General features: G+C 51.3%; 1 protein-coding gene across 1 annotated transcript in view; it reads right to left on the bottom strand.

Annotated features, from left to right (window-relative positions):
• Positions 1-2,170: 2,170 nt before the first annotated feature.
• The window catches only part of Neurl1b (neuralized E3 ubiquitin protein ligase 1B), a 30,172-nt gene continuing 13,141 nt past the window's right edge, over positions 2,171-19,201 (bottom strand). The window contains exons 2-5 of the mRNA XM_027425191.2: positions 14,839-15,384; positions 8,847-9,515; positions 7,129-7,254; positions 2,171-6,766 (exon numbers count right to left, since the gene is read on the bottom strand). Coding sequence (XP_027280992.1) covers positions 6,522-6,766; positions 7,129-7,254; positions 8,847-9,515; positions 14,839-15,384 — 1,586 coding nt within the window. The 3' untranslated portion in view covers positions 2,171-6,521. The remainder of the gene's footprint in view (positions 6,767-7,128; positions 7,255-8,846; positions 9,516-14,838; positions 15,385-19,201) is intronic.

The raw sequence follows: 19,201 nt of genomic DNA on the forward strand, positions 1-19,201 counted from the left end.
CCTTCCCTCCTTCTCTCTTTCTCTTCCATCCATTCATCCATCATCTATCCTATCTATATCTATCTATCTATCTATCTATCTATCTATCTATCTATTCATTTATTTTTACAAGATCTCACAATGTATTCCACTTCCAAAGAACCCAGGTTAATGTGATCATTTTTCTTTATTAAAAATGTCCCGGTTAGCCAGGTGGTGGTGGTGCATGCCTTTAATCCCAGCACTTGGGAGGCAGAAGCAGGCAGATTTCTGTGAGTTTAAGGCCAGCCCAGTCTACAAAGCTACACAGAGAAACCCTGTCTCAAAAAACCAAAAAGAAAAAAAAGAAAAAAGAGTCCTGGTTATTAGATGGTATTCATGAAAATGTCCCCCAGCCCCAAAGAAACAGGTGGCATCACGGGGGAAAGAAGGGGCCCGAGTTCTGAAAGGAGAGCAAACACAACTGTGAATGGTTTTGCTTTGACAAGATTTACTTCTTCCTCTAGGGAGTCCTTGGTCACATCCTCTGTGAATGAGAACCTTGAAGAGGCCTTGCAGACATCCTGTGGGGTTTGTGGTTTCCGTGGCTAGCTAAAGGCTGGTACATTTCTCTTGCCCTGTTGTTCCTAATGCAGTGCTTCAGCCGGGATGTTCTGACAGGTTTGGAAGAGCAGGCCTGTGTACTTCTCTCATCTTCTCCTTTTCATTCCTGGTGCTGCTGCAAGCCCACCCCAGTCATCTGGGCCCTAAACCCTGGACTACAGGAAGCCCAATTAAGTTAGTCAGCCTGGTCTTATCTCATCAAGACTAAATGCAGATCCTAAAATCACATTGGCTGCCTGGGAATTCCAACAAATTTCAGCTGGGGTCAGCTGCTCTTTGTGGGTATGGCAGAACAGGGAGGTAATTTTTACTCTAACTTCAAGCTGAAATGAATCTGTTTGCTATAGAATAGGTTAGAAGCAGCTGGGTGGTGGTGGCACACACCTTTAATCCCAGCACTCTGGAGGCAGAGGCAGGTGGGTCTCTGAGTTTGAGGCCAGCCTTGTCTAGATAGTGAGATGGCAGGAAGGAAGGAAGGAAGGAAGGAAGGAAGGAAGGAAGGAAGGAAGGAAAAGAATAGAAAAGGAGAAAAAAAGATGGAATCCTAGGCAATCAACTGAGATGATTGCTCAGGGCAGCCCACTCTGGCTACTTTTCTGTGGTTGTGAAACATGGCCAGTTGTGGGGCTGCTGGACTGCTTCCCCACATCTATCAAATCAGACTGTGGGTGTGGTTTTAGACCCTGTTTTCCCCTGGCTGACCTGGAACTTGTTATGTAGAACAGGGTGGCCTTGAATTGCCTTCAGTCCTCCAAGCTTCTGTCCCCATGTCTTGTTAACATTTTACACTCCTGTGGTGTAAACAACTAACATTGGCTGCCTGTTGTGAGTGCTGGACACCAGTGTCCAGAGCATCTCCAAGCATGACCATAACAGTAGTCACATCCACCCTGAAATCAAGTGACTCTTGATGTACAGAGGCCTAACTAACGTACCATGGTCAGGCTGCCCTGGCTTCACCCTACAGGTTCACAGTAGTGTCTCATGTTTCATTCAGCCATTCCTACAGAGATGTCTGTCAGTTTGTCTGTCCAGGCACTCTTCACTGCACCCAGGAAAAGGCCAATGCATGTTCTGGGTCTGGCTGATCAGGGCCCACATCAACCTGGTGTTAGGGATTGGTTCAAGGAGGGACACCATGCGGGTTGGTCCACTAAGGGATGATGGGAGACAGGATGCAGGTTGAACAGTCAAGCGGTTTTGAGAACCTACCCTGGGAGGGAGGGAGAACAAAGGAGAGCTGGATGCAGAGTAATCTACTCAGTGGCAGAGGCTGTGTTCTGGTCTTCCCACCCTAGGCAGTTTGTTACTTACAAAGTGAAGGCAGTACCCCGTTCATTGCACACTTCGGGGTCTTGGTTTCCTGCTACGTTAACCAATGCTGGTGTCAAAACACCATGATCAGTGCTCACCCTCAACAAAAGGATTTTTTGCAGTATTGCTACAGATGTGCAGTGACATGGTGAAAGGACTAAGGGCTGCCGGTGCTCTCCAGACATGGTGTCACCTATTTTAAAGGCTGGCAGGATTTGGAGCTCTCCCTTCACTCACCAACACAACATTCAGCACAATTAAAAAAAAAAACGAATTCTGGTTAGACGTTTTTTGTTTTGTTTTTTTTTTTAAATCAAGCCAAAGTTGTATTTGTTTTTCAAACAGGAAAGTTATGTTAATATAAAACAGATAAAAACAGACAAAATATCAGAACACACAACACACAAAGATCAGCGCAAACCCTTCCCCGCTCACTCCCCAAGCTCTAGGGCTTTTAGTACAGTTCCCCAAATACTAGACAGGACTGGAGAGTCACAGTATTGAATCAGAAAGGACAGACATGGTTCAAAGGGTCTGTACACAGGTAGTGGGAGTAGGGTGGGGATGAACATTGTAAGTCCAACAGCAAACTGCAGGAGGGTCTCAGGGACTCCCTGCCGGCATTTGGACCCTACCACCTCTGCTAGTTTCTTGTCCACTTTGAAGGGTTGCATTTTAAAGGATAAAAAGTGCACACACACATACCTCCATAAGGCACAGACAGATTGTCATATGGGTAGTTTCATTAGGGACTCGGGTGAGACCGTGAGACACTAAAATATTGAGAAATGCTGGGAGGCTGTGTGTTCCTGAGCCGTGTCCCTAGCCAGGATGGACGGAGCAGCTCAGTGACTGCTTCCCATGCTCCAAGGCTGCACAACAACACTCTTGGCTGGAACTCAGGGCTCTTGTGGCTCCCAGTGTCTGGACGAAGCAGGAAGATGTCTCCCCAGAGACTCCCTGCAGGACCTGAAGATGGTCATTACCTGATGCGGTCCTGGCCATTTGGCAAGAGCTCACTTACCACAAAGGACCCCACATCTCTAATGTGGGAGTGGGAAGCTTTGTGGGCATTTAACTAAATGGACCCAAGGCAACAGAATGGTCAAGAAAGCCCACGTGGTCTGCCCTGTCTTACCCTGCTGATGACACCACTCTGGCATCAGAGCTGGGTACACCCTCTCTGTTCCCTCCTCATAGCAGTTCATATCCTGAGAGCACTCAGCAAATGTTTGTTGAGTGACTTTGTGTTCAGTAAACTCCTGACTACTCATAACCTGCCTCCTGGTCTGACTTGTAGCCTTTTACTTAATGCTAGCTCAAGATCCAACTCCAGAGTGACCAAGTCAGTTTATAATGAGGTCTCTGGCCTCTGGTTTGAGAGCTGCTCCCAGGCTTTGCCTTCAGTCCCATTTCTCAACCTCATGTCCTGGGCATGAGCCATGCTGACAAGTGGATGCTGAACAAGTGAAAATATGTGTCACACAACCTTGGAAGGACAGCTGCCCAAGAAGTCAACCCCAAGGCAGCTCTGGGGATGCAGTAGGAGGAGAAGTCCACTTTGTTTGGGAAACAACCATTTTCCAGGAAGTTCCAGTGGGCAGGGATTTGGCTGCCATGAAGGAGGTGGTGTCACCTAGCATCCCCCATCCTACTCCTGGCTTTTGAAGCTCACAGGGCACAAAATTATCAGTGAGCTTGGAAAATGGGGTGGGGTGCTGCCCGAGAGGGGAGTGGCCACAAGATGGCCTAAGGTCCCTCTCCAGAGCAGCCCCACATGACATCCTGGTGCAGGAGGGCACGGAATGCATGAGCCTTAGAGGACACTTGTACCCTCTAGGGTGTGGGCAGCAGAGGGACTGTGGCCCAGAACCTTCTGCACAGATGCCCAGGCTCTCCAGGTAAGTTTCAGGAAAGAAGACTTGGGCAGTGCTGAGCTTCCTGAGAAGTGGGCCGGCTGGCCAGGACTAGATATGAGGCTGGAATCCTAGCCCCCCACCATTTCCTGCTGAGTAAGCCTTATGATTCTCACAGGACCTCAGATCTCCCCTGCCAAATGAGGACAACACTATGTTTTCTAGATCCTGAGGACCCATTTCCTGCAGCTGAACAAAGTCTTGGACCTGGAAGCTGCATCCCATCATCCTGTGGCTAAGGTGGATGTGGTGTTCACAGTTACTAATAACACGGCGTGCCTCCTAATGATCTGTGTCTCAGATGGCACTAAAACCTGTACACAGGGTCCTGTCCCAGGTGTCCCTTTAACTCACTGTGCAGCCATGCGTGAGGTGTGAATGCAAGACACTGGCTTCTTTGCCTCCTGTCCCTTGTTGAGATGATACACACACACTGCCTCCAGGGCATGCCTCCATCTTTCAGAGCACTGGCAAATACCTGGCTTTTAGAACAGAAACAGTCCCTACTGCTCTGTGGGAAACAAGGCAGCTATTTATAGTGGCTGCAGAGCAGGTTAAACAAGCCAGTGGTGCCTTTCTGCCTTGATGACAGGTCACCAGGAGCATGCCTAGTCCACCCCTAGGTCTAGGACTTCAGCTCCTGATTTCCTGGTAGTGGCTGTGGGTAGCCCCTGCTGCAACGCTAGGGTCCAGCTGGGAAAGCAAGAGGCAAAGCGGAGCTGGTTCTCCCAGGCCACTGAGACTGGGGCAGTTAGAGACTATGATCAGGCAGGGCCATGGCTGCTGGAAACCCAGGTACCATCACTGGTGACAAGGTGGCTCTGCACATGCCCAACACACAGAGAAGCCAAAAGCTTGGCTGAATACATTGAGTTGGGTACCCAATGTACCTGACTCTCCCACTTTCACCCAGGCAAACACGGGTTCCTGTGGCTCTTTAAAAGATTTAACTGCATGCAGGTAGTGGTAACACATGCCTTTAGTTCCAACTCTGGTGAGGCAGAGGCAGGCAGATCTCTGTGAGTTCAAGGCCAGACTGATCTACAGATTGAGTTCCAGGACAGCTAGGGCTACACAGAGAAACCCTTTCTTGGGAAAAAAAAAAAAAGATGCAGCTGCAAAGTGAAAGGGTGGACACATGACCTGCAGTCCCTATAGAAAAGTCAGCTAGCTCTCAGAGGCTCTTGCTGGGGACAGGAAGGGGGGAACTGTGATTGGGCTAGATCCAGACACTCCCAGACAGAGAAGCAGCACAGGGCCTCCAGCCACCCAGGCGTACTGCCTGTGGCTTGGGCTGCTGTCAGGTGGTCCATGGCTCCTGTCAAAGCGTGTTCCATGAACCTCACTTCTTGAATGTTTCTCTGCCCCTCTTCCTCCTTCATAGCAAGAGATGGCCAGATTAGCTGTGAGAAAAAGTTGCTCCTCACAAGCTGTCTCTCAAGCTCTCCCAGAGTGTGTTGGTCTCCTGGGTGCTCTGGCGCCAGGCTTCCAAGTAGGAACCAAGAAACAGAGAGGCCAAGGAACCTTTCCAAAGGTACAGCTCACAGCAGGCAGGTATAACCCCGGAACCTGGGCTCCTCAGAAAGGAGAAATGTCAGCAATGGCAATGTCTGGGGCCAGGGCCAGGGTCCTGGGAAATGACAGCCAACAGGGCCAGGAGTGGGGAGCATCTCAGTCAGCTCTTCACAAGTATCTGACAAGTGTACTAGTTCACACCTTACCAGTCAACAGGAAAAAGAGAGGATCAGGACAAGGTTCAGATGGGGAGCCTGGGTCTTCTAGCTTCTGCCAGCTGGCCACTGGGACATGCCCACAGCTCACCTTAATTCTACCATGAGAGTTATGGAGTCAGCCCAGAGAACGGGAGGGGCATTACAAGACTCCAGAGCATGTAGCAATGGTGAGGGGCAAGGTGCTCACTGTGTTGACTGGGGATGGACGAATCTAGGATGATAGAGCTGGGGACACCTGTCCTCGGCTGCCATGGGAAGGCAACTCCTACTCTGAGTATGCAGTAAAAGCCACCTGTGCTCTGATGTCCCCTGCCCACCTTCCTCCTCAGCAGGAGCTGCTGCTTGGAGCTGTAAACAGTGAGCTATTTTTGCTTTCCCTTAGAAAATGTGAGTGCCTCTTTCTATACCATTGAAGGAGTTCTGTGTAGGTTCGGGACTCCTGTGTTCAAAGTTAGCTCATTGCAGAAAACCATATCCCCAGAAAGTGGACATCCGTCACATTAATGTTTGGGCCCCGATTGCACATTCCTTAGTGTTAAATACCCTCCCAGAGACGACAGATCCCTGTATCATACTTCCACGCACTTGCTCTCACACATTCTCTCTCACTCATTCTCTATGCTGTCTCCCCCCACCCCGACACACACACTCAACCCAACCCCAAACAAGCATTGCACAGACAGAGGGCACCCTTTCCCAGCTGAAGGTCACCAAGAGGCAGGTGATCTGCCAGGCAGTTCCTGAGCTGAATCTTGGGACAGGCTTTTTGGGGCAGCGTGTGTTTGAGCCAGAAGCAATGTTTGCTTGGGCTCTGGCCCCCAGGGCCTCATCTCCACACCTGTCCTGCCTTGCTCATCACTGCAGAGTGGCAGATGAGAGATGGCTTCTGACCTTGGGCTCCCTGATAGCCATGGTGTCGCCCACCTAACAGGGGCTTCAGAAAGGTGACCTTGCCTTGGCCAAGCCAGATGCATAGCTACGGCCTGTAGATCTTGATGACATCCTTGATGGGCCGCCGGCAGATGGGGCAGCAGGCCCGTGCTTGCCTTCGGAGCCGCAGGCCACAGCTGTGACAGAGGCACATGTGTCCACACGTATAGATGACTGTGTCCACCTCGCTGTCGAAGCACACTGTACACTCTCCATTCCTGCTGCCTGCTGGTTCAGGTGCAGAGAAGACTGGGGACACCGGGGGACTCAGTGGGGAGCTGGGGGCTGTCACTGCCAGAAGGGAGAGAGGACATCATTAATGACATGGCTTTCAGGAGGGCTCTGTTGGGCAATCCCAAGAACAGTGTTCCCATGGTGGAAATGGGGCACAGTGTGGAGAGCGCCCCATCTTCGTTCACCTCTTGAGTTTTACCCGTTTTTGATATTGCTGTCCCCAAAAGCACAAAGATAAGCAGCCTTTGACCTTTGAATCTCCATGTTTATGCTCCCAGTGAGCACAGCAGAAGGCAAGAGCAGATGTAACGGGAAATACAGCAGCTCTGCTCAGCCAGCAAAGGCCAAGGCCACTGCCACAGCCAAAGGACCCATGATGTCAGGAACCTCTGCCCCCTAGGGGGTTTGCATTTTCTTACCCAGAGATGACTCTGATGCTGAGGAAGACTGGTTGACACTAAAGGTCATGTCTGAATCACTGTCATCCTGGGAGCCGCTGAAGGACCCCGAAGGGGTTGTGGTCTCAGGACTGGACTGCAGGGTACCTGGGAGCCAAAGAGACTCTATTAGGGGTGTGAGGGTGGCACAGGCCCTGCAGCCCTTCTGTCTAGGGAGCCGATTAGAGTGACTGTGCAGAGTTCCATCAATGTGGTGGATGCCTGTGTTTTGCCTGCCCAACCTCCATTCCTACTTGGATCCATTCATAGTGGTATGGCTATAACTCTACTCCTAATTCAGAAATGGCCTTAGGATGCCAGGCCAGAGACCCTTCCATTCTTCAAGCCCACTATGACTCAAGGAAGGACACATAACCCAAGCAAGGCCACCCTGCCACTGCCATTAGAACTGTTGAGAAAGGAAAGGCTCATGACACTGAGAAGGTAGCCTGGCACGGGAGAAGCCCCTCTGTGGCAGGGGCTTGACTGAGAGTGGAGCCAGCACAGTGCTTGTCCTGATAACATATATTCACTTCCTAGACCTGGCTTTCCTGAATTCATCCTACAGACACCCCCACTTCTGAGGTATACTACCCTTTGTGGCTTGGGGCACTTAGAATGGGGTTTTGTCACGGCTACAGGATCCCTGGCTATGAGTATTTCTCTCTGCCCAAGCTCAGTGCTAATTCAGAAAATATGTCCCTCCTTAGGAAGAAGAGTGATGCCTCCATTACTCTGGCTTGATGGAAGCCCAGCTGACATAGCAGGAACTTGGGCAACTTGTCTCAGGCTGTAATACTACATTAGGTGATTCAACAACAACAACAACAACAACAACAACAACAACAGAAATAAAACCAAAATAATCCTAGCCAACAACCACAGACATCATGTTCCTCCTCTGCCTTCCTTCAGGTTGTAGCTGTGGCTATGACACATTATGTCAGACACCAGCTGGGGGCATGAAAAGCAGCCCATCATTTCACCCCAATGACAACCTCACCATGGACACAGCACTCTCTTCCACCCAGGATACCAAGACCCAGGAGAATGATGTCTGCCCAGCAGTTCAGAGCTGTGTGACCCTTGGATTGTGAGGTCTGCTTTTCTGTAGTCCTGTGTGTAGATGGGGATAATTAAGTGGATTCACAGGTGGCTGGGAGCATCGGGGGCAACGTGGTGGCATGGTGGTTGTGTTTGCTGAGTTGGGCTGTGAGGATGGCACTGTGCTCTCTGGATCATTGGCTTCCCCAAACTTGGAAGGTACCCTTTCTGCTGCAGCAAATGCCATACTGTGCAGCTGTCCCTGTCCACGTCTCACATACAGTAGGTGGGTATCCCGTCCTTTGCTGGCAGGCAGCAAAGGCAAGAAAGAATCATCTTAAAACAGAATGGCTCAAGGTTTCCCTCCACCTTCTGCACGTGCTGGGGTGCCACTTCTCTTGAATACATCAGTGAATTCCATTCTCATTCTCTCTCTCTCTCTCTCTCTCTCTCTCTCTCTCTCTCTCTCTCTCTCTCTCTCTCTCTCTCTCTCTCTCTCTCTCTCTCTCTCTCTCTCTCTCGCACACACACACAAAATATGCATTATGCGTTTGTATTAAACTAATAAAATAAACTATACCCGTCGGCCAGCCAAGCTCTGACAGCAGCAGCCCGGCGCTAGAGGGAGCTTTTGTTGGGGGCCTTGGGCCACTCACCCAGAAGGCGCAGCTGGCCCGCCGCTCCGCCGCGCACCACGAAGAAAGCCCAGAGCGCCTGCGAGGTGTCCACGCACAGCAGGCGTCCCCGCGGGCGCCCGTTCACCGCCAGCAGTACGTCGCCGCCCGGCCTCAGGGTGAAGCTGAGTGAGTCGCCGCCGCTGGGGACCGGCCCGGCGCGCGCCACCACCCAGTATTCCTTGCGGTCCAGCAGCGCGGCGGGGTCGGCGGGCAGCTCTGACACGACGTGGCCGAAGGCCACGGCCGCGGGTGCCGCCAGGCCCGGCCGGCCCACCTCCACGCACAAGCTCTCGCCCGGCCGCAGCGGCCGCTCGGAGAACACCAGCGTGCGGCCGCCGTCTGGTCGGGGCGCGCAGGCCAGCCTGCGATCTGCAGACAGGCTCACGTCGGGGCCGCGCGTGGCGTGGAAGCGCAGCTCGGCGTCCAGCAGCGCGGGTGACGAGGCGGGCCGCGCGCGTTCGCGGGCCACGCACGGGACAGCGGCGTCCGGACGGCCGAGGGCCAGATGACCCAGCTTGGCCACCACCTGGTTGTTCTCTAGCTCATTGTTGTCGAAGTTGGCGGTGTCGTGGCTGCCGGGAGGGGGGCAGGCGCTGAGGCGGGCCTGGCCCAGGCGCAGGGGTGTCAGTGTGTCAGCGAAGGTGCTCTCTGCAGGACAGAGGAGAAGCATCAGGAGACTGCTGGCGCCTGCACCTCAGGGCTCAGACCCTGGATCCCATCACCCCCAGACCTCAGACCCAATTCCTAAAGCCCTAGACTCCAGTTTCCCCAGACCTCAGAAACTGAACCCCAGGTTCCCTCTGACTCCACACTCCTTAACTCCCAAACCTCAGAATCTGGACCTTAGATGGCACCCACCAACCCCACCATCAGAGACTCCAGACCCCATCTCCTCCAGATCTCACCCCGTACTTCAAGCCCCATTCTTGAACTCCTAGACCTAATACCCTGGACCCCAGATTTGCCTGACTCCCAGTTTCCTTGAACCTCACCCCAGATCCTCATGACTTTGGACTCTGGCCCCCAGATTCCCATGCCCTTAGGCCTGCAGGTGGTCAGACTGGATTGAGTACTAACAGAGCCTCCATCCTTGCTGTGCCTGACCTCCTATTGTTTTAAAAGGCCTTCTCTTCCTTCCCCACCTCACTTCCTCTCTTCTCCCTCCCTGACCAAGCTGTTCTTGAACTTGTGATCTTAAGTCTCCCAAGCCCTGGGGTCCATGCACCAAGCCCAACTTCTTGCCTCCTTCTTTTGTCCCTTTCTCCCTTTCCCCACAGGTCTTCATAAGTTTACACATCTGGGCTTTTGAAGAGCCTTTGTTGCTTCCCTACAGCATCATCAGCCTAAAGCACTAATCCTATACTGGGCCCTGGCATGTGGCAGGTTAACCTGAGCTCACGTATCTCACTTAATACTGCAACTGACAGGTATGAACTATCACTGCTGCCATTTGGCAAAGATGGGAGCTGAGGCACAGGGTGTAGGGGGCAGGACCTGGTACACAACCCAAGCTGTCTTGTCTAGGTTCAGGGCTCTTCTGTACAATGACACTGGGAACAGAAATGACAGGGCATGTGACAGAATGGGAAGGAAAGAGGAAGTGTGGATGCCAATGTCTGGAGTGGGAAGTGCTTTTTGCTGACGTAAGGTACTGAAAGAGCAAAGGGGTAGGGGAGAGTCACTCAGTGCAAGGCTGAGTGTCAGAAAGGCAGGGAGGCAGTGGGCAGGGAGTGCTTTTGGGAACTTTGGTTTGCTAAGTCCCCTGGGGTTCCTGTGTTGGGAGCTAGGTCCTGGATGATTAAGAGGTAGTACATGTTCTGAGTATGCTATTGGAAGTGCTGGTCCCCAGGGTGAATGCTGGGCTGAGGTGAAGTTTGTCCTGTGAGAACGGGTTGTTAGAATAGGCCTGACCCCCAGTTTTCTCCAGCTGCTGTCTCACTATGTGATCTCTTTCACTTGTGCCCATCACTGTGATGGCAACTCCCAGAGGCCCCACCAAAGGACAGATCAGGGAGGCAGCCTGATCTGCTCTTTCAACCTGTACAACATGCCAAATAGACATCACGGCAAAGCCTTAGGTATTTTGTTACAGCAGTCAGAAGAGCAACTAACATGGAAGCCAACAGTTTAGAGATGTCTTTCAAGGCCTGCGGATGTCCTCAGATCAGTAGGTAAGGAGAAATGGTCTTGCTTAATGAGAGCTTGCTCAAAGTCTATAGTTGTTTATACATACATACATACATACATACATACATACATATATATCTTCATGTTATATTATACACACATACACACATCTCCATACTCTGGGTAACTCTAAGAGCTAAATATATATACATATATATGTTTATACATTTAAAATATGTTTATATATACTTCTAAAACATTTTTGTTATTTTTATGTTTATGTGTGTTTTGCCTACATATATTTATGTGTACCACTTGCATGCTTGCTGCCCAAAGAAGCCAAAAGAGAGCACTGGATCCCCTGAAACTGGAGTTACAGATGTTTGTGAGTCACCATGTGGATGCTGGGAATCGAATCTGGGTCCTCTGGAAGAGCAGCAAGTGCCCATAACTGCTTGAGAGCCCTGTATGTACTGTTTTTACATGTGTTTTATACATGCCACAATTCACAATTTAAGAAAGTGAGTGCAGCTAGTATACAGTCCAGGGTCTTCTGTCTCAGCAGAAAGTGTGTAGCCTTTCCAGTCAGGTACATGGTGCCTTGCAAGACCCAGACAGGACTGCTGCTCTGGCTTCTGTCCCCACACCCAGATTTCTCTTGCAAAGAACAGCCCACCCTCACAACTATGACCTAAGGAGTTGGTGGGGGTCCTTCAACTACCACACCCCCTGCCTATGGCCACAAGTCCAGAATGGGGTTTGAACCCTAATGAGTGGATGAGACCAGTAAGTCTTGAGGCCTAGAAAAGCAGCTAGTAGGATGCAGGACTGCCACAGCAGGTGAGTGGCCCCTTGTTTGCCCCACAGGAAGGCCACGCTGAGTAGGAAGTCTACAGAATGACAGCAGAACAAGAAGTGAAGAACGCCCACCCCAGGCATTGCCCTATACCAGTGTTTCAAGGCACTGTGTCTTTTTTCCACTTAAATAATATTGAAACAGCCAAATATTTCAGATTGTCTAGCCTTCGAGGCCATGGCCTTAGTGTGATATTTGTTTAATCTGACCAGCACTGGGCGGAGGAAGGATGGGGACCATTCAGACCCAGACCTTTTGTGCTGGGAAGAGGGATGGACCTCCTTCAGCCATTCCTGGGGAGCCTACAATGTTCTGGGGGAAGAGGACAGCTGGAATGCCAGTGTACCTTAGCAAGCAGATGTGAGCCTCGTTTTCTTTATCTGCAAGCTGTCCTAGGGTGCACTAACTGATGAGACAGGCCTGGCACATGTGACATGATCACAAATACAAATGAGGAAATGAAGTCTAAAGGAATTCCATCTCAGAGTGACAGGATGGCTAGGAGGGAGAGAGAGGGAGGAACAGGCACCCAATGCAAAGGGCTTCCTCAGAATTACAGTCCTGGCTGCAGGCTGTACCACCTGAGAGCCTTGGGTAAGCCTGGTGCTGGGAGCCAGACCTGCTGTCATTGGCTTAGGTGCAGACTGAGCAGAGACTTTCCAGGTCTCCCAGGGGACTCAGTGTACAGCCAGGGCTGAGAGCTAGTGAGCCAAATACAGACAAATCAAGTCTCATAGACCGGAAGCTCCAGGGCTGGGCACTTTCCTTCTCAGAACCCAGATTCTTACCTAAGCAGGGAACTGCACCCTGGGCCTGGCCATACCAGTGTGGTAGCTGGACCCACTGCAGGAAGATGCAGAGCAGGGCATACTTCCACCAGGCCAAAAGCTGTGTGCAGCCTCTAGGCCCCTTTTGACTTGGCTCAAGTTCTGAGGCAGTGAAGGCACAGTCCCCAAAGATGATTGTGTTTCCCAGGCCTGTGTTACTGGATGAAATAAAGCCTGGGTTCATATGAATTTTAGATAAACAATTTTTTATTTTTCCGGTATGAGCATGTTCCAAATACTGTCATAGGCCATACACAACTAAATTTTTTGTTTTGTTTATCTTAAATTCAAATCTAACTAGATGTCCTGTATTTTTATCACTCCATTTGACAGCCCTCCCATGATGTCATCATTGGGTTTTGCTTTGTGGGCTTTATTCAGTGGGGTATGAGAAGTGGGGGCAATGAAGGGTACTGGGTTTTTCTCTACTCTGGGATTTCATGGCTGAGAGTTTTAAAGCAATTATATTGCCTCCTCAGAAGTCTGGGGTGCACAGGGTAAACTGGACACTGGCTGTTGTGAGGTATCCATTGGTTAGTCCTGGGGTACCTCTCTCCCCAAGCCAAGTTTTCCCAGGGATCTCTCAGGGTTGTACATTACATCATCCCTTAACCACTGCCCATTCTTAATATTAAGTCATGGTGGCTTAATATCCACTTAGAACTTCTTCAGCCTCATTATTTCTAGGGATAGAGGAGAGTCAGCTCCATGCCCAGTGGTGTGGAGGTGGGGCAGGCAAACCAGAAACAGTCCAAACATTTAGCTGTATAAACCATCTTCCCATCAAAAAGAAGCAATCAGCAGCAATTTCCAGGGCGTGCATCAGTCCACTCACAGAGCGCGTTAAGAAACAGGCTATGCAGAAAGATCAGAGTCAAGAACCACCTCAGGAGAGGGGAGCTTCAGGCTACAGACAGGTGGATAAATCTGTCTATCCGTCCATCCACTCACTTTATCCTCTGTATTTCCTTGCAGGTAAATTACAGACAGGGCTGTGTCCAGCTTCCCTGAGAAACCTACTCTCCCTTCATACCTTCCAAGTCTAGGCCAGGTTGTTTCAAGTGCAGACTGGAGCTGCAGAAGAGAACAAGTGACTGCCATTCATTGTGGGGGAGGAGAGAACAGAGAATGGCCTAAGGGGTCTATTGTCCTTTGGGAAGAGTAACTACTATGGAACCAGAGGTAATGGGCACCAACTCAAGGCCACTCAACTATGCCTTTTAAAATGGCTACTTTCCTGTTTGTGTTAATTCTACATCTTTTTTTTTTTTTTTTTTTTTTTTTTTTTTTTTTTAAACAGGCTCTTATATACAGCCTGGCTGGCATGGAACTCACTCTGTAGACCAGGCTGACCTCAAACTCATAAAGACCCACCTGCTTTTGCCTCTCAAGTGTTGGGATTAAAGGCATGCACACCATCCTATTCCTGGCCAAATTCTACATCAATTTTCTTTAAAGTAACACACACATATGTTCTGTACACATATGATCTTAGGCAGTCCTTGTACCCATATGACCAGGTTGAGACAGGAATATTTGGGTCAGGAGGTGTGTGTGTGTGTGTGTGTGTGTGTGTGTGTCTTTCCTCCATGCTCAGCGGTGGGGGGCATACATATTTATACACATATACATACGTGTATATATCACGCATATATATGAGATCACATATAGTGTCTCGAGATGATGGGAGAAAACGTTTACATTGTGGGCATCCAGTCAGAATTTCAACACTATGGGGGCTTCCCCAATGCAGCTTGCGCTTCTTCGCAGTTAGCCTGGCTCTGGCTGCTGCACCTGACTGCCCACTGTATAAGAGCCAGCAGAGGAAATGCATGCCAGGATTGGGGGAGGTGGTCCATGGACAAATGAGTGAAAGAGTTGAGTGAATGAATGAGTGAGCAGTGGTCTAAGAGTGACAAGCTGGCTAGCTAAGGCATGGACTCTGGGCCGGGCCCACGTGGGTTCTCTCCCAGTTCTGTAACAAACGTTAACTCTCTGTGCCTCAGTTTCCTCCTCTGGAAGTTGAACATCATTGCTTTTGTGAGAATCAAGACACACAGGGATACAATGGGCAGCTGGGTACCCGCAGGTGAACTAAGCCTGCCCCCCACTCGGGGGGCTGTGAACACTGTGGATGCACAGGCTGTGCCAACCGACCTACCCAGCAGCTGCACCTCATCAGTGATGCCGTAGACGTCAATGAGTGCCCAGAGTGGGCCTCCCACGGCCACGCCACAGTGGAACAGCACCGGCTCACCATCGTTGACACTGTAGAAGACGCGGCCATGGCGATCGGCCCAGTAGGCCAGCACCGTGTCCCGCAGCGCCAGGTTCTCAGGCAGCGCCTTGGCCCAGTATCCAGGCCGTGTGACCAGGTCGGGGCATGCGTACTTGGGGATGTCCTGCGCGCTCATGAGCGACGGGTCATGCGCAGTGAAGCCAAAGCGCAGGGCACCGCTCCAGCCAGGACGCACGGCCACCAAGCGCAGGCGCACCTGTTCATACAGGCGGATGGGCCTCTGTGTGAAGGTGACTCCGTTGCAGAAACTGTTGCGCCGTGTAGCCCTGCGCGAGTGGCCATCCAACCGCACGTTCTTGCCCTTGGCCTGAGCGTGGAAGCGTGGTGCCTCGCCCAGGACCGCTCGCCTCTCAGGGCCAGGGCCGTAGCAAGGCCGGGTGGCCAGGAGGCGTGCAGGAGGGCTGGAGTCTGTGGGCAGAGAGAAAGCATGTTAGCGCTAGGTATTCCTATGGCCAGGGATTTTATTAACCATAAATTCTACTTTAGACTGGGCATGAATGATACATTTTAGAAGGTTCCAGCCTGGACCTAAGGAGTGCCTGTACCCCTGTACCGAACCATGGCAAGTCACTGCACATGCTTCCCAGATGAGCAAGCCAAGGTTTAATGCTGGGTGTGCACTGAAGAGCTCCCTCTGCATACCCAGCTTTTCATTACCTGGCTTGGGGGCAGGTGACCTTTTCATCCCCAGCAAACCACCCCCAAGTCCAGAAGCTTCCTCCCAGGGCTACATCTGAGCTACAAAGTGCCAGGATTCTTGAGGAACAGGAGTGTGTAGGGGGAGCCAGTGTGTTGGCTGCTTTCCTTAAAATTTGTGTTCACAGCGAGGTAGGGATCTGGGCGCACGCATTCTTCTGGAATCCCTAAAGCAGCCTGCAGTCCCAGGCTCCCAGCAACAGTGGCAACCCTGTCAGTCTCTCCTCCTGATTTTCTTGTCTGCACATGGGTGCAGTAAACTTCCATCACTTCTGGGAGGCCGTGTGGATCAAATATGGCGGGACAGCTAGTGTCTGTGACAGACTACAACCTCGAGATCTCTCTGAAACTCTAGAGCTGTCCCAGTCAGGACTCTGGCTTCCCCGATTCTGTGATAGTCAGGTGGTTAGCTTTTCTGGATTGTACATTCTAAGGATTCATTTCTAAGGAGATTTGTTCTGAGGGCCTTTTCAGAGAACCTAGCCATTGGCCACAACCCAGGTGGCCCAGAATGGTGTGGGAGTCTTCTTCCCCTCCTTCCTCTTTCCACTCCAAGGGAGGTGGCAGGTGGGTGGTCATCGCAGGGAGTCATCTGCATTTACTACAGCTGCAGAGGCCATTTTCAAAGCAGGCCACCACAGTGAATTCTGAGAAGAATGACAGGCCACTGTGGGAACACTCCTCCCACGCTCAACCCAGCGTGCTCTGTGCTGTGGTCCTCTCAAGGATGGAGGTGGAGGGTTTGGTTAACCCTGAGGCTGAAGGGTGGCAGAGCGAGGGAAAAGAACCATCAGGCCCCTCCAAAGGCTGAGGAGGGAAGCAGGCCTCTTCAGACAGAAGGCAACTACCTGCCAAAGGTGATGCCAAGACAAGAAGCAAGACAGAGTTAAAAAAAACAAAACAAACAAAACAAACCTTCAGGGTCTGCTGTCAACTAATTGCTTAGCAAACATTTAGCAAGGATCTACTATGCATCAGACACGCTAGGCAGTGGGGATATAACTGTCCCAAGACAGACAAAGGTCCCCTCTGGTAAGTCTGACAACAAATGAAGTGTACTACACTGCAGAGAACAATGGGTTGAGAGCCTGCTCTGGGATTTGCATGGAGAACCTCTTTGATGGGTGACTGGGGCAGAGAACACCAAAGGAAGTGAAGGAACAAGGAGTTTAAGGAAGCAGAACTCCAGGCAGGGACAGCGGTGCAAAGGCCCCTGAGAAAGGAAAATACTGATGAGACCGGGGAACCAGGAGTCAATGTGGGCAAGCTGGGGAGTGGGTTCTGAGTGGGCCCAGAGTTAGGGGAGTGGGGGGCCTATAGATCTGTCAACTCCAGGGAGCTTCGCTATTGCAAGCTCAGAGCTGATCAAGAGGAAGATTACCCTGGAGACCAGGCAGGATGGGCTGCTGGGAGAGCCACAGCTGGGACAGGCCTGCAGAATCACAAGGCTCAGATGGAAGAGAGGCCAGCAGGTGGCGAGAAGGGGTTAGATTCTGAGTATGTCTTGAAGGCAGAGGAGATACAAAGGTCCTAAGAAATTTTCCACAGAAATAAAAACACTCCTTATGTTTGCTTTGAGCATTAAAACAATCCTCAATGACTAGAACCTGTTTTTTTAAAGGTGTTTTGGTCCTACGGGGTATGTTTGAAGGGGAGCAGAGAGAAGAGAAAGGGTTGTGGCAGGTGTGGACCCAGAGGCAGGGTTTCCATCACACCTTACATGCCCATCAAAAGCCTGGCCAAATCAGGTCCTCGATAAAAGCTAGCTGCTGTCTGCCACCCTAGATGTTAGTTACCTCTAGGGATTAGCTTCTCCAACAACCTTTTTGCAGAAATGGGCCAATGGAGGGACTGCAAGCCCCAGGCTCGGGTCAGTCAGGGTCAGGGCAGACAGAACCTCCTTTGTGGACTCTACTAGATTACCCCAGTGCAGCTGCACAAGTGTCAGGGCCACTTCTGCCCCAGGTTGGTCAGGCACACATTCCAGGTCTGGGCTGCAGTAAGACCCCATCCTTAGCCGGGCATTGGTGGCGCACACCTCTAATCCCAGCACTCAGGAGGCAGAGGCAGAGGCAGAGGCAGAGGCAGAGGCAGAGGCAGAGGCAGAGGCAGAGGCAGAGGCAGAGGCAGGCGGATCTCTGTGAGTTCGAGGCCAGCCTGGTCTCCAGAGCGAGTGCCAGGATAGGCTCCAAAGCTACACAGAGAAACCCTGTCTCCAAAAACAAACAACAAACAAGACCCCATCCTTTTCCACACACCCTACAGTCAGTCACAGATACCTGCTGCTCTGCCTGCCCACAATGCTCCCTTCCTTCCCCATTACCATGTCCAGCTACTGGGGTGACTGGACTCAAATCCAGAAGCTAGGGTGCAATCCTGGTGATTACAGACCTTTCTGCTTGGGATAGGCTTTTACTTACAAACAGGGCAATTACCACACATCCAGCAAACACCTGGGGGTTGCTTAGTCTGTAGTACTTGCCCCGCATTCTCCCTTCCATTCTCAAAATGAAGCAACAAGGGCCTGGGCAGAAGGGCTGTAGGAAGTGCTCATAAGAGGCTCTGGAGTGACACGAGAGAGTGGCAGGCCAAGTGTTCCATCCACTGCTCACTCAGTCTTTTCTTTACCCGCTCATACTCTCTGCAGAGCCCTCAGAGTGACTGGCATCTCTCCACTGTCACAGCTGGATTCACTCCAACAAGGAGCGTATGAAGGGCAGCACATGCCCCAGTACCCAGGAGCTGTGGGCAGCAGTGATGCCCACAGAGATGGCTCTTGAAAGATCAGAGGGCAGTGCTGTGGGCAGAGCAGGGAGTTGGTTGCTGTGGGGAAAGCAGAGGACAGCAGTAGTGGTGGCTCAGGGTGCCAAGGCTGGGCAGTTACTGTGTGACAGGTTGGTTCGTGTGCTGTCCTTGTCCTGGGACTCAGCTGTATAGTCCTAAATGCCCAGCCAAGAGGCTCGGACCAGATGGCATGACCCAATGCAAGAAGGGGCTATACACAGGCTTCCAGCAGACCAGCCTTTGGCCAGCCAGCACTGCCTGCAGGGCAGGGTGGCTTTGGAGAGGCAGCCATCTTTGGAATCAATGCAATAAGAAAAACTACCAATTAGAGACCTATAGGAATATAGAAGATGAAATCCAAGCAAGCAGGTGCCCAGTGTGAGCCATGAGCAGGGGTAGTACTCACATGCAGCCTTGGGCAGGCCAATGAACACAGGCTACAGCTTCCTCCACTGCCTAAAGACCAAGGTCCCTTGCATCTGCCGAATTCTCCAGGAAGCATTAATAGGGCCACAGATCAAAGCCTTCAGAGTACCCAAGTGTACTGTGACCTTGGGTGACTACTTCTCTCCTGCTCCATTCTGGGCACCAGTCTTATCTCTTCATTGCATCTCCTCATCAAACAGCCCAGCAGCCTCAGCAGGTGTTTCTAGAGCCCAGTCTGATGACATGGGCAGGTGGGTGGACAGAGAGATGGGGAGATCCAGCCTCTGAAACTTTAGGATAAGTTCCCTGCAGACACCAT

The sequence above is a fragment of the Cricetulus griseus genome, chromosome 7 (genome assembly GCF_003668045.3).
Source record: "Cricetulus griseus strain 17A/GY chromosome 7, alternate assembly CriGri-PICRH-1.0, whole genome shotgun sequence".
Lineage (NCBI taxonomy): Eukaryota > Metazoa > Chordata > Mammalia > Rodentia > Cricetidae > Cricetulus > Cricetulus griseus.